Source organism: Nanorana parkeri, unplaced genomic scaffold (genome assembly GCF_000935625.1).
Source record: "Nanorana parkeri isolate BGI_ZX_2015 unplaced genomic scaffold, ASM93562v1 scaffold9, whole genome shotgun sequence".
In the NCBI taxonomy this organism is placed as follows: Eukaryota; Metazoa; Chordata; class Amphibia; order Anura; family Dicroglossidae; genus Nanorana; species Nanorana parkeri.
In genome coordinates, this window is record NW_017306277.1 from 2,647,147 (window position 1) to 2,663,364 (window position 16,218).

Genomic DNA, 16,218 nt, shown 5'->3' on the forward strand with positions numbered 1-16,218 from the left:
CAGGCAGGTTCATTGCAATCATTTAATCTAATAAAAAAAAACATTAGTGAGGTGTATACTTTATCGGGGCCCTGCTTAAAAGACTAACTCCACTTTTGAAGAGGGAAAAAAAATAAACTAAAATCAATCCCCCCGGGTGATGAACGTACATTGCTTTTAAGGATGATAACTTTGTTGCAGATTCCGGTTTCTGAAGAGATAGCAGTTCATGCAGCATGTCCTGATCGGGAGGCTCTGAGGTCACTATAATCCGCTGGTGGCCTTTCTGTGTTGTCATGAGGAAAGTTGCAGTGTCGGCATCCCTTTAGTTGTAATTAACCCTTAGGGAGTAGCGCACCAAAAGTGAAATTCCTATTGCAAGGGGTGACTAAAATCTTAGTTGTATCTTAATATGGACAGCTGGGAAAATCAGACAGCCAATCACAGAAGCAGGATGTGACATTTGTGGGGGCACTGTCTATACCAACTGTGTACAGAACACTTTCAGGTCACCATATTGCATTGAATTTGACAGTTTTAGAAAATTACAGCTGCTGCAGTTTTAAATGGAAAGGACATTTCTAATAACTTAAAATGGCCGGAGCAGCAATTATATGTTATATTCTTTTTTTTAATTTAAATTATTTTCAGTGGGGTAACCCTTTAAGGACTTTTATTTTTACCTGGAGAAACACTATCTATGGTTCACGTAGGTTTTCCTCTGCAATTCTCCAACAAGCTCTGACCACAATATCTGACATACAGAAAGCTGCTACAGGGAAATGTCCATGTGAAACATTATGAAGGCATCATACAGCAAGCATGTAAAACGTAAAAGCCAAAACAAAAATTTATTTCAGATAAACTTAATAACAGCAACTTAAAATGAGCACTAACTGGCAATTCACACTGAACACAAGCAGAGCTTGGCCTCAACCCCTTCAACTTGACAACTAGGAGCATTCTTGCCCTTATTCAGGGGCGGGACTACGTAACTAGAAGCATCCCTGATTAGATAGAGATAGATATATAGATCTCTCTCTTTCTATCTATAGATAGAGGCCCAGGTGGGTGGGACCAAGTAACTAGAAGCATCGCTGCCATATATGGAGACCCAGGTGGGTGGGACCAAGTAACTAGAAGCATCCTTGCCCTATATGGAGGCCCAGGTGGGTGGGACCAAGTAACTAGAAGCATCCCTGCCATATATGGAGGCCCAGGTGGGTGGGACCAAGTAACTAGAAGCATCGCTGCCATATATGGAGGCCCAGGTGGGTGGGACCAAGTAACTAGAAGCATCCTTGCCCTATATGGAGGCCCAGGTGGGTGGGACCAAGTAACTAGAAGCATCCCTGCCATATATGGAGGCCCAGGTGGGTGGGACCAAGTAACTAGAAGCATCCTTGCCCTATATGGAGGCCCAGGTGGGTGGGACCAAGTAACTAGAAGCATCGCTGCCATATATTGAGACCCAGGTGGGTGGGACCAAGTAACTAGAAGCATCCTTGCCCTATATGGAGGCCCAGGTGGGTGGGACCAAGTAACTAGAAGCATCCCTGCCATATATGGAGACCCAGGTGGGTGGGACCAAGCAACTAGAAGCATCCTTGCCCTATATGGAGGCCCAGGTGGGTGGGAGCAAGTAACTAGAAGCATCCTTGCCCTATATGGAGGCCCAGGTGGGTGGGACCAAGTAACTAGAAGCATCCCTGCCATATATGGAGGCCCAGGTAGGTGGGAGCAAGTAACTAGAAGCATTCCTGCCCTATATGGAGGCTCAGGTGGGTGAGACCAAGTAACTAGGAACATCCCTGCCTTATATGTAGACCCAAGGGGTGGGACCAAGCCACTAGAAGCATGCCTGCCTGCCATGTATGGAGGGCCAGGTGGTTGGCATCACTGAACTATATTGGGGCCCAGTTGGGTGGGACCAAGTAAATTGGCCAAACCCTGTCCTATAGGAAGGTCCAGAGGGTTGGGCCAAGTAACTGGAGGCAAACCTTGTCCTATAGAAGAGATATCGTTAGAACATTTGATAATGCTTCAGAAACCAGATGAATGTAATTCAAAATTTTGCTTGATTTTAACATTCGATTTTAGAATGAATGGAGTTTCCCGAATGGAAATCACATTTATGGTTTAATTTGAATTTGTCCTGCTTCCGTGTTGGAAGATGATCGTCGAATGAACGTGATTAACTATATATAAAAAATGGATAGTTTCGGAAAGGAAATTCTGGCCAGCTTAACAGTTAGGTTTACAATTGACTTTGGTCATTTTTCACCTTTACTATGTTATCAGAGCCGTAGAAGTATTCCTGCCTGGCAGCTCACCTTGTCACCAATCCTGCACATGTACTCTGCTCGTGCCATCATTGCATCCCGGATCTCACTCTCGCCCAGGTTTTTCTCTGCATCCTCCAGCTTATCGTCCTGCCTCTTCCGCTCCTCCTCATTCGCCTTCTTCATCTTATTGAGCAGGTCTGTGTCCACCTGCCAGTCCAGCTGCTTGCAGAGACCCTCATAATAAGGAGCCATGTCTGAAAAATGGGTAAGAAGACTACTGATCAGTGTTCAACAATGAAGTGTTCTCACAAATCAGAAATAACCAGTCATGAATGCTATCGGCACTTCAGATTGAAGATAGCCTCCATGTTCCTCACTGTTCACTTCTCCTTAAATGCTACAGCATGGTGGGGATTAGGGTTGGTGGGTTCAGGTGAAAGCTAGGGTGGGACCAAGAGGGGTAAATGTGAGGGTTTGGGTCGATAGGCTGGAAAGAGGGGGTTTGGGTAAGGTGAGGGAAGAGGTGAAATGTGGAAGGAGGGGGTAAGGTAAGCTTTAGGGTGAGGACTGATGGGAGGTAAGGCAAGGTTAGGGCTGGGGGTAAAGGTTAAGGGAGAGTAAGTTTAGTGTTTTAGTGAGGACTGGAGGGGTAAGGTGATGCTTGGGGAGAAAGGCCAGGAGAAGGATTAGGCTTAAACTGGAGGGTTAAGATTTTCTTCAGGTGGGTGAGGTTAGGGCTGGATGAGGGGTGAGGTGAGGGATGGGCTAGGGTGTACTTCACAAAAAGGGTCATGTAAGGGTTAGGGTGAACACTGAGCGATAGGGCTGGATGGGTAAGGCTTATGACTAGTGGGTTAGGGTGTCCTTCAGAAGAAGATTAAGGTTACGGTGAGAACTCCCTCTGTAGGGGGATACAAACCATAGTGGGGTCACCAATGATCCTCCTCTTTGGGGGGATACAAACCATAGTGGGGTCACCAATGATCCTCTTTGGGGGGATACAGACCATAGTGGGGTCACCAATGATCCTCCTCTTTGGGGGGATACAGACCATAGTGGGGGTCACCAATGATCCTCCTCTTGGGGGGAGGGAATACAGAACATAATGGCGTCACCAATGATCCTCCTCTGTAGGGGGATAGAGACCATAATGGCGTCACAAATGATCCTCCTCTGTAGGGGGATACAGACCATAGTGGGGTCACCAATGATCCTCCTCTTTGGGGGGATACAGGTTTTAAAGGTTATACATTATTACACCCGTCTTCATTTTTGCAGAGCAATGTCCTGAACTCATTATGGCCCCCCAGTCACCCTACTGTCATCGCACGCTGGGCCTTGTGGTCCCCGGCAGGTGGTGTCTGTATGCTGGGTCTCCATACTCACTGTTAAGGGTGATGGCCTCCATGAGCTCGGCGCGGATCTGCACATCGTTGCGGGTTTCAGGCAGGCCGAGCAGGAATTTGAGCTGGGCGATGCGGAGGTCGGGGTTCTTGGGCAGCCCTTCTTCTTCCAGATTCTCTAGCGGCATCTCTGCGGCTCCCGGGATCTGCTCTGTCACCGCTTCCGCCGGATATCTCCGCTAACAATGCGGCCGGCCGTCTACCACAGCGACACCTACAGGCCGCGCCGGGGATCCGAACCCGCGACCTGGATACAGTGCCACCTGCCGACAGAGGCTGAGAACTGCAGCTGCGGGATACTTTGTCACCAAGTGGAACGCAACCCCGGCCTATGACGCTAAACGTGCTGCAACACAGCGACATCTGCTGGCTGCATGAGGGAATAGTCAGAGAACGCAGGATAAATGGAATATGAATAGGGAGTCATTTCAATCTGGAACTGTACATACACATCACTAGAAATGTGTCATAATTGCCTTATCGAATCGCCTCCAAAGTTTTAAAAGATTACATGCACTATTTTTAAAGCTGAACTGAAAAATAAGTCCTGCAGTTTGTTCCCCATGCACTGCAAGGGTTACTTGGATGTTTCCTAGGGGATGCAGGACCAGCAGTCCTGTGTTGTGCCTGAGAAGGGATGAGCTTTGGGTTGGGGTTAACCATGAGTTGGGGCCGGGTCTACCAGTTTGTTCACTTGACCATACGTTAATTTTACTCCTGACCCCTGTACATAACCTTTACTACTGAACCCTTCTGACCCAGGCACTCTGTACATTACACACTCCTGGACCCTGCACTCTGTACAGTACACACTCCTGACCCCGGGACTCTGTACATTACACACCCCTGACCCCTGCACTCTGTACATTACACACTCCTGACCCCTGCACTCTGTACATTACACACTCCTGACCCCTGCACACTGAATGTTACATACTCTTTACCCATGCACTCTTCTGGGCTGTATGTTACTTTTACTCCTGACCTCTAAACTTTGTGCTACTTTTACTCCTGACCCCTGCACTCTGAATGTTACACTCTTCTGACCCCTGCACTCTGTACATTACACACTTCTGACCCTCCGAGTTCTGGCTCTATAGGACCCTGCAAGAGAAAGGAGCCACCCTGTAACAGGATATCAGGGCCAGTGCTCACGGGACCAGCTGATTTTGCAGGAAGCTAAAGCTTTTAAACATCAAGAAGCAGCATCCATTGTAAGATATTTCATCAGCTCTTGAAACAGCTTAAAGTGACATTAAACCCTCAGATTTTTTAACATAAAACAATACTGTAATGTGTGCCTTACTTTAATCCATGGTAGTTTCCCTTCTCTTTGCTGCTCTTCCTTTTAAATCCTCATGTCTTCTCATGCTCGGGGAGAACTTCCCTTTGCAGCTGAGTGCCTCTTCCTGTAGTGCTGGCTCAGGTTACAAACATACACACAGACACCATGTATCCATTCCAGAGACAAGGCAGTCTGCTGCAAAACAGAAGTTCTGCCCAGCATGAGAACAGATACCGATTTAAAAGGAAGAGCAGCAAAGAGAAGGAAACAACCATGGATTACAGTAAGGCACACATTACACTATTGTTTTATGTTAAAAATCTGAGTGTTTAATGTCACTTTAAATCCTTTAGACTTTAATATCACTTAAGACTGATTTCATATGGGCAATTCTGCTACTAGAGACAAATCATCAGTGGCAGGATCGCTGTCTGTCCCATGAAATTGCTCCCTCTTCAGCCAGATGCAGTGAGATTGTTGAAAGTGCCTGCAGCACACTACACAGCGTTGTGACCAGCCAAAATAAGTGCTCGAGGCGACCACCATGGATGGTGCCGTGCAGAACCTCAGAGATGTGAAGATAGGTCAGCAGCACTCCAGAATGCAAAGAAAATATTGTTTATAAATATTGTATGTGTATATATATCTGTTCACTACCATATGCATTTGTCACTGTTGCCTTGAGGAAGGGACCCTATGCGGCTCCGAAACGTTGGCATTTTTTTCCTATGTGACGTTATTTGCAACATCCTTGATGCCTCAGCTACCAAGGGATTCTCAACAGATCACCAGCAGCAGATCCCTCAGATCCATTGCGGCAGAGTCACCCATCTGATATTAAAATAAAGAGATGCACCTACGTGATGTTATTTGCAACATCTTTGCTGCCTTGGTTACCAAGGGATCCTGGACAGATCACCAGCAGCAGATTCCTTGCAGCAGAGTCACCCATCTGACATTAGAATAAAGAGATGCACCTATGTGATGTTATTTGCAACATCCTTGCTGCCTCAGTTACCAAGGATCCTGGACAGATCACCAGCAGCAGATCCCTTGCAGCAGAGTCACCCATCTGACATTAGAATAAAGAGATGCACCTATGTGATGTTATTTGCAACATCCTTGCTGCCTCAGTTACCAAGGATCCTGGACAGATCACCAGCAGCAGATCCCTTGCAGCAGAGTCACCCATCTGACATTAGAATAAAGAGATGCACCTATGTGATGTTATTTGCAACATCCTTGCTGCCTCAGTTACCAAGGATCCTGGACAGATCACCAGCAGCAGATCCCTTGCAGCAGAGTCACCCATCTGACATTAGAATAAAGAGATGCACCTATGTGATGTTATTTGCAACATCCTTGCTGCCTCAGTTACCAAGGATCCTGGACAGATCACCAGCAGCAGATCCCTTGCAGCAGAGTCACCCATCTGACATTAGAATAAAGAGATGCACCTATGTGATGTTATTTGCAACATCCTTGCTGCCTCAGTTACCAAGGATCCTGGACAGATCACCAGCAGCAGATCCCTTGCAGCAGAGTCACCCATCTGACATTAGAATAAAGAGATGCACCTATGTGATGTTATTTGCAACATCCTTGCTGCCTCAGTTACCAAGGATCCTGGACAGATCACCAGCAGCAGATCCCTTGCAGCAGAGTCACCCATCTGACATTAGAATAAAGAGATGCACCTATGTGATGTTATTTGCAACATCCTTGCTGCCTCAGTTACCAAGGATCCTGGACAGATCACCAGCAGCAGATCCCTTGCAGCAGAGTCACCCATCTGACATTAGAATAAAGAGATGCAGAGAGAGTCAGGGGAAGGGAAGAACAGTGAAAGAACAGGACAAAGAGATTATGAGTGGAGGAAGACTAGAGAAGGAGAGAGAGGGACAGGCAGAGTAATGGGAGAGAACGAAGGATGCAGAATGTATGGGAGACACATTGAGAGAACACTCTCTGATCCATTTATGGTCTCTGACTAGCAGGGGGCACTGTATAACAACATTCCAACTCATGTTCTGGCGCTCGACATAGAATCTAGAAATTTGTCACGTTTCTCTGATAACCAAGGCTGTTCGATGCTTACACTCTGCTCCTCCAGAACATGTTCTCGGATCTCTTTTGTCATGTATTGTGTTTTTCGAAGATACCAGTAATCTGAAGATTCACAAAAGGCAAATTGACTGAAATGATAGCGTTTAACAATGCTGGGTGCTGTCGCTGTGGCGAGGAGCGTTGAGCGGCTGGAAATTTGTGTAAATCAGCCTGTTCGAAAATACACTGATGAATATGTAATGTCCGCCCCCTTCGCCTTGGAACATTTGTTACAACAACCGAGGCATCCAATCCTTGTGTGAGGGGGCGAATGTTCCCAAATTTGCTGTAATCCTAGACATTTCTGCAAAAAAAATAAAGGCTGTTGTCAAGGATGGAGCCATGCCCGCAGTCAAATTGATGGGCAAGGAATAAAGGGCATTATTCCTGGGCAGAAAACTGTCCATGGCATGAGCCAAGGGGGGAATTTTAGGTGGCATTCCTTGGACCTCATGCTGCTTTCTGGTCCACTGCAAAGATGTGCAGAGATGCTAGCTTTTGTATCCTAAGAAAAAGAAGGGGTGGCTTTGTAGGATAGGAGGGGTTTTAGTGGGGGTGGGACTTAAAGTGAACATCAGAACTGCTTTTGTCTCTATACAAGGCAATGGCAAGCAAAGTAGCATGATGAAGCTTAGAAGAAGGTCATATGCAGGTCATAATGTGTTCAACTGCATCTCAAATGGAGGTTCTAATGAAGGGGGCGTGCCCCTGAAACGCGTAGACCATTAGAACTCAAGGGGGCAGAGGACGCTGATGTGCTGTACTCCTTCAGACTTCCGCTGCTAGAGATTTTATACTTCATCACCATTTGTATGCTTTTAACCACCGACTTTCCTGTAAGTAAATTTTTATTTGCGTGTTGTACAAATAAATTACACTTTTACACTATGGAGGCGCTCTGTCTTGTCCCTTGTTTCCCAGATCGATGGTCTTTTTGGCCAGTGAGAGCTGCCTTTTGAGTGTTTAAGCCAACTTCACAACCAGCCCATCTTGCAACCAGAGGCGCCGGTATTGTTTTTTTCATTGCATCTCAAATGCACCTGTGAATGAACTCAAACTAATCTCAAATGCCAACTAAATATGCCTGAATTTGAGCATCTACACAAGTCCTTACAGTGTTGCAGTCCGATCGCTGGGTGGGACAGGAGATTAAGGAAATGCCTCCTCCTGCCTGCAGCAGACTGAGGTCATCATCTCGGCCTAGGTAAAGTCATTTCACTGGAGCACAAGAATTATACAGCTACATTTTGTGACCTCAGGAATTTGTTCATGGAGACTTGTAAGCCTCAGCATAATGGGCACAGCAGGTGTACAGGAACTATCAGGGTGTTTAAATTTTCAATATCTACCAAACAACTAAAAGATCAGCTCTGGATGGACTGACCCTTTAAACAAATTTCTACAAGTGCACTCCAGGTACACAAGTCAGCCGCCTTCTATTCTCCTGTCCAGTAAGATAATTCTTGTAAGGCCACTGAGACAACCTCGTTGGACAGTGTGTTGGCAAATAGGTGGCTCATATTCCAAAATCAGTAAGGCCACCAGTAACAAAGTCAAACTAGTTCCAGATAAGCTAAGAGAGTTTTCCAGAGAGCACCATGTGGTACCTGCTCTTAGGACTTTTATTTTAAATAATTAAAAAGTCTGAATTTTGGGGAGGTTAAGCAATGGATTGCGGGCACCATGATTAATGAAAAACCTATGGCTGTTCTTAATGATACCCATCCCAATATCCTCAAGCTATGGTCTCCCGGGTTTCCCACAAGGCCACCGAGGCCCGGGTGCTGGACGAATAGGTCTTTTATACATTTAGCCCTGCTTTGGGTAATCAGAGCTAAATGTACATCGGGGAAGCCGTCGCTCGTTTCGTACAAGTGATCACGGCGATGTCGCCTAGATCATTTGCATGCAGCCTGGACAATGAAGGAGCAGCAACCCACTATTCGCTCTGTTCTCTCCACTTCTCAGCATGTTCCCTGTCAGCTCATGTGCATGCATCAGATACTGATTGGCTATTGGTGATGCCACTCCCTTTCCCAGCCTGAGTGATGTTGTGTAAATGTTGCAAGAAGCTGATATCAGGGCAGATTGCAGGTACTTGTGCTAGCTATATGTAAACAAATTTTTTTCTAGAGGAATTACATGGTGGTGTGTCAGATGTATAGAGAAATCCTCCCATAAACAAAAATGTATTTATCTGTCCTTTAAAACAAAGCCAGAGGGGCACCGTGTGAACTCTAAGAGGAGCAGAAACAAAATGAACAAGGCGCATATAACCTGATTCCACTCCAGCTGAGTCACAGTTGTAGAATACAGTCTTTCTTGGTCTTTCCTGTTTCTTCCATTTAATCTATGACAATTATTTTACTATCGATGATATTGGCAAGCCTATCAGGAATGAACAAGGTGTGGGCCACCTTATCAGGAAAAATTAATACACATATGTCTGCCATGTGGAGAGATGTCACCCCTCCAAGCCAACCTATTAGATGTCACGGCTCCAACCTCCACACATATGTCTGCCAATGATGCAAGCAAATCTATAGGGATCTATTATCTTGTGTCTATGCAACCCCTTCTAATCTGATTGGCCATTAAGAGTATTGCTATTTCTTCATTGTCAGCACTCATTGAATTGTTGTATTGAATAGGCCTTAGGCTGCCGGCCTTTTATCCTCTCTGCTTGGAAGTGGTTAACATGACCCAATCAATGGCTATTGATCATTAGGACAATACAATGGAGCGTGCGTATGTTGGTCATCAACCTATTGCTTGCTCGGTGGAAGAATCCTTTCAACCTCAAAGAATGAAATATTAATGGGAAGACGGTGCAGCGGGCAGATGGAACAATAGGGATCCCAGCATGGGCACAGAAGGGATATTTTTAGTATGGCATCCAAATAGGAAAATTACCTGCAGCGAGCGCACAGATAGATTGCACGCTGAATAAGCCAGCCGCAAACCCACTGTGCGTGTCTAATTGTGTCTGTGTTTAAATGTATTCAGCTCGGCTATTTGTGTTCTGCAATATTTGCAGAATATGAAGGAAAGCAGACTTCTGAGCAGCCAGGGCTGGTACTTCCTGGGATAAAGCAGATCACCCAACCAGACTTTTAAAGGTCAGTCTTAGCTGACGTCACATTGTTTTCCATCAATCAATACTAGACATGTGCGATTTGTTTCGTTCCGAAAAAAGATTCGGACGAAGTTTCCGAAATTCAGACATTCGGGCACATCCGTATTTCCGAATCCCGATGCATCCGAATGTGTCCGAATCCAAATTTCCAAAAATCCAAAAAGCTGAATCGGACATGTGACTTTTCTGGCCAATCAGTTTCGGTTTAATGCATCCGAATGGGTCTGAGCACGAATTTTCGTTACAGCAACATGGGAGCCATATACAGTATATATACATATAATACTAAAGCTGAGGCTTCCAGACCCGAATGGCATTCGGGATCCGAATTTCCGTTCGGGTCATTTGGGTCTGGGAGCCTCAGCTTTAGTAATATATGTATATAGCTCCCAGACCGATTCCCAAATGCAATTCGGAAATTCGGATCCCGTTCAAATCCCGTTCGAATCCAGCTCTTTTGCATTTCAGCTCTAGGGTGCTGAGTTTAAAGAGTACCTATAGTTAAAAGCTAAAAATAAATCTGTATTTCTAGCTTGAATTTCCATAACGTCTATCCCACTCCTAACAACTATATTGATCTAGAAGTTTTAGAGAAGGGTCTCCAGTGGATATTATGGTGGATATTATGATTATATACTAATTATAGTGACACCTTACAATTTGGGATTTTCACAAATTCATAGGTCCAGTGACAGAACAAATCGAGAGGATAAATCTCCCCAATAGGGACGTAGAAAGTAATAAAAAACATGATAGGGGCTGTAACCCATCACCACTCGATCTAAAAAATGTTAAAAGTTTTGTTTTTAGATACATTTAGATACATTTTTACTTACCATATCCGTTTTAATGCGAAAATGCAAACTAAGCCCCAGTACATCCAACTTAATCAGCTATGGCACTTTAAACAGCCGGCTCCAGTGGAACTGAAAAGAAGTTAATCAGCGGAATATTTAATTGCTTCAAAAATAGTAACAAATACATTCCAAGGGAAGAGTAATGAGGACACAGCTATGCAGCAACAGTAATACATGACGATCTAAGCAAACCGGTGTGGACAGGCTCTCTTGGTTGATATGTTTATACAGGTGACAAGAAGTGTACGCAATTATCAGATTTCTTTCAAACCAGCAGAAAACAACAGAAAATCTAATTCCAAATACCTGAGAACAGGATGGAAAAAAAACAAGGCATAGAGATTTGCATTAATACATGTAAAAGCATTGGCACATATTAGGAGAGGAATTTGGTCTACACAAAATGTTTTTATATAGTTTACAGTGGCTGAGCTGTTCGGATCTGTAAGTATAAAGTGTTAAAGGCTTTGTCTCAGTCTCTGAAGCTGGGAGTGATTCTAATAAACAATTAAGCTTATGTTGTAAATCATAGCTTTAGCTTTGTTTAACATGAGCTGGACCATGGTCAGTGTAGCCGGCAGCTACATGCACACAATTTTAGTTGCTCCCGAAAACCAATGCAGATTGTGACCAGATGGTTGCACTCTGGTCTGCCTGCATAATAGGGTGGGGAATCAACTGTAAGTGGACCCTAAGTATACAGACTATAAGCCATTTTACCATCCTGATAGAGGCCACAAGCATTAACAAAATTCCCAATGGCAAGACCATGTAATAAATGGCTCTAGCAGGCAGGCATATGCATTTTCTTTTTTAATTAGGGGCCACACCCTATCCTCAATATACCACATGGTTGTGATGTGGGTGTAACATTGTGATGTGGGTGTTGTCAGGCACAGACAACAAGTTATTCTTGGCATCTGATTTTTTTAAAGACCTCTCTTAAAAAAATTGCCAATGATAAGTCCATGTAATAGAAGAGGTAGTATACTAACCCCTCTGGGAGCCCCATGTCTACTACCTTCCCTTTGCTTTTAACGCTGCAGCCTCTTTAACGCTCTTCAGCATTTGACATGAGATTGTTGGATGCCTGTGCTCCCCTGTCACTTAATGTGGTCCCATCCTCTGACCCCCTACGCCACTACAGGAATCAGCAATGACATAGGAGGATGGAGCTGATGAGTTGACAATATAAATTGTGGGTCAGATGGGTGCTGGCAGCTCTAGCATTGTTAAATTGACCTCAATGAATAAGTGTTTTTACTTGACTAGTAGTTGAAAGAGGGGTCCAAATATTGCCTTTGTACTGGGGATCTGTCTTCCACTAGATAGATAGAGATAGATAGATAGATAGATAGATAGATAGATAGATAGATAGATAGATACATACATTGGAGAAAGCCCCGCTCTGTTTTTATTTGTACAGAGCATTTCCAAGTCATTAAATCCTCTGCATGAGGGAACAGTAGTTATTGTAGGGGATGCGTAAATATTTTTTTCAAGCCTTTCCAAGTACCACAAGCCTCTCCCAAGTCTTTTCTTAATACCCAGATGACGATCGCAGCTGCCTGCTGGGAACTGTACAGGCAAACCCGAGATTTATAATGACAGCCTTGCTTTTTCAATGGCTGTCACCGAAGACTCATTTTAATTGTATAATCCTTCAATCTGAAGTAACCAGGTCACCCATCCATGCAGGGAAAAAATGTTCAAAGCATCAGACCTTGTAATTACAAAATAAAAATACACCAAGAGACATCGAAGGTCTTTATGGCTCCTTCGTGGATTGACAGAAACAGAAAAGCCTGTTTCTCCCCAAGTCTGCGGGGCCAAACTTTGCTGCTGAAGGGGAAGTTGCAGATGATTCATTTGGGGAACTGAGATATTGCAGAAGATATCAAATCTGCATAGTTCACTATTTCATCCAGGACTGGCTGATGTAATGAGTACATGTAGATCAGCTCCAGGCAAGTCTAAAAAAAACCTTTAGTTTGCAGAGGAAGTGCCACATGTTCACTCTTACCTGGAAGTTCCTAGGTCTAGGCAGTGTATAGGTCCCCTTAACCTAAAGTCCCACATTTTGGGAACCAAGCAAGATGCCTGTCACTTAAAGGAGAACTATGGGGTCAGTGTTTTTTCCCATAGTTCTCCTTGGGGTAACGGGAGGACACAAACTAGCGTCCTCCCGTCACCCTAAGCTCAGTATACCGCGAGCTAAAGCTCGCGGTATACTGAGACGCCGCACCTGGAGCGGATCCCGACTTAGATGACGGGATCCGCCCAGCTGCGTGAGTGACAGCTGGCTCTGCCTATCTAGAGGCAGAGCCAGCTGTACCCGCCCCCTCCCCCGTCCGTTCCGCCAGTCAGCGCTGGTAGATCGGAGCGGGGAGAGGGGAATCCAGCCCCTCCCCCTGTCACGGCAGAGAGCCGTGACAGGATCGAGAGGTGAGGGAACCCGGTATGTTTTCCCTCACCTCCCGATCTACTGAGCCGACCTGTGACAGTCTCATTGTCACAGGTCGGCTTAGAACTATGACGTGAGTGGAAATCACTCATGTCATAGTTCTCCTTTAAACTCTCTAGTGATAGATTATATAAGGACAGATGGGTGGAGTTATAAAGTGGATGGTGGCCTGCAAAGTATGTGGTTGGATATTCCCTGTCAGAATGGGCTACAAATCATGCTGTGTCATGAATTGTAATGTACACCTTCAGGTGGAAATACCCCAGGGATTGGGAGAGTCAGAAAGAATGAAGCAAAAACACCCTATTATAGGAATTAAATTGAAACCGATTGAGCACCAGGATTCTTCAAAAAAAAATTCAATGGCACTTGAAAATGGATTATGTTACCATTTTTTTGGATAAGCTAATGCTTGATTGCCATTACTTACTGGAGTATTTGTTTGCTACCCTCGCTGGAGTAAAGCTTGAGTATGTTCAATGAACCCAACTGGAAATTCATCTTGTTGCTTGATGGGAAGTTGAAGAAAAGAGAGATGCTTAGCCTTTGCCTGGACTCTGTTCATGTGGCAAGGGTTAGCATGCCTGGTGTCCACTCTATCTTAAAAAAAGGTAAACTGAGTTCTGAAGTCTACACTGATGGGATCTATCTGATTTTATTTGGACAAGGGATCCCTAACATGCGTGTAAAGTAGGGTAGCCAAACTTCAGACCTCCAGCTGTTGTTGACCTACATGTCTGATAAGGCATTGCAAGCCTCCAACAGCCACAGGCATGACTTCCAGAGGCAGATGCATGATGGCATTTGTAGTTTCACCACAGCTGGAAGGCCAAAGTTTGGTTTCCCCAGGAGTTGAGGGAGCCAGAGGACAGCTCCCCATAGACTGCAGAGGCTATCCTAGGAAAGAAGCTCCCTTCCAGTGACCATGCCTGTGTAAACATGTGTTTCTTGAGTTGCAAGTGTAGCCCTTTGGCTGCTTGTTACTGGGCAGAACCCTGTGATCAGTGGGGAAGACCTTTAGTTGAGCCCTGGTTTAATATCCCAAAAGAATCTGCAGGCTGCACATATCCTACACAAGGCCTCAATGATGAAGTGAGATTGCAGTAGCACAAACAGGTATATGGTAGCATTTCTCTGGTCTTTCCTTTATACAAAATACAGAAATATAAGAAGATAAGCTAATAGTCAGTCCACATAAATTGATATTTCAGGTTTTGGTAGCTGTTAAACCAGCTAACAGCTTTCCTGTATGTCTTGGGAACTCTTGGTGAAATCTCTGTTTGAGTTCCTGGGCCTGTATTCCTGCTGCAGATATTCTGAGGTTTGCCCATTCTCCTTGCTAGATCTTCTATTTATAATATACGGAGAAGGTGATACGAGGAACGGAAAGCAAAACATAGGCAGATACACCAACACTGCCAAGATAGATAGCAACAGAGCTGGAAATTATGGAAGTGGAGATATACCGTATATACTCGAGTATAAGCCGTCCCGAATATAAACTCACAGCACTGCTCAACAACCCACCTCAACCCCCACCAACTCAGTGCCTTTAAGCCAAACTACACCCCTACAGCACTACACCATGGCATGCCTTAACCACCTACCACACCTCCCCCATCAGAACACCTTCTACCCAAATAACCAGCCCACAACAGTGCCTGCAACCCACCTAACAGCACCACCAAACTCATAAAAAAATAGTTTGAACTTTGCTGTGCACTAACTGCAAAAGGCTCTTACCCAGCCAAATTCAGGTACTTACAGTGCTTGCATAAGCTATAAATACATTTAATGAAGTGTTAATGAATGCCAAGCTGCAATAATTTGCGTGTCTGTGTTGTCCCTTTTAACCAATCAGTGCCAAACGTCATTTTTTGGTGTAGCTTTGAATGTGATTGGTTGCACTGTCTGTCAAAAGAATAGAGTTAAACTTTATGTCAAGGGTGTTTTCTTCAGCTGTTTTGTTTAAACTGCCTAGTTGCTTAAATGTCCTTGGACAGGATACAAGAAAATCTAAGCATTTGTTCTGCTGCGCATATAAGTATATTAACATCTAATATTATCCAGGTCAATATGGTTTTCATTATTTCCCCAGCATTGACTTCCTCAATAAATCTGTCCAGCCATCTGATTATGATTTGCTAGCTTGAACTCCTATCGCAGCAGCTCTTGAACTTTCTGGAAGTGGTCACTGGACCAGCGGCGTCTCTGCAATGACACACTGTTTTGAGGGTATGCACATTGCTGCTGGCATGCTTTGGATTCCTTCAGTAGTTGTTCCAGCCTCACACTCAATCAATCTGCAGTTTTTGATCTACCCTAAAATGGAAAAGTCATGAATTCCTTAAGCATCTTCGCTTTGGCTGAAGATTTGCGCAGTCTTTTTCATTAGGCGGTTTATATGGGGAACAGAACAATGTCGAAACAAAGAAATTTGATAAGACACTGAGGACATCGGATTCAGATAGTCTTTTTGATTTAATACATGTGTGGCTGAGAATATATGAATGGCTGTGAAATAGATTAGACTTGGAGCTTACTGGAATTACTCAAGTTCATATGACTGTAGAGATGACCTGGCTGTAGAGATGACCTGCCACTTTGTGAAAAATATGGTGATACAGAAGAGGGTGTGCAAGGACAGATACCGATCTTGTTTTTTTATGTTATTATTGTTTTAGTGTACTTTGCAGGGTTTAA

The 16,218-nt window shown here is 44.5% G+C and overlaps 1 protein-coding gene across 2 annotated transcripts in view; it reads right to left on the reverse strand.

Annotated features, from left to right (window-relative positions):
* Positions 1-3,885, reverse strand: part of PSMD6 (proteasome 26S subunit, non-ATPase 6) — a 15,199-nt gene extending 11,314 nt beyond the window's left edge. The window contains exons 1-2 of one of the 2 annotated variants that reach the window (XM_018554534.1): positions 3,770-3,885; positions 2,313-2,520 (exon numbers count right to left, since the gene is read on the reverse strand). In XM_018554534.1, coding sequence (XP_018410036.1) covers positions 2,313-2,520; positions 3,770-3,795 — 234 coding nt within the window. In that variant the 5' untranslated portion in view covers positions 3,796-3,885. Of the gene's footprint in view, positions 1-2,312; positions 2,521-3,650 lie in introns of both variants that reach the window. The other variant, XM_018554525.1, reaches the window with a different exon arrangement.
* Positions 3,886-16,218: the final 12,333 nt, after the last annotated feature.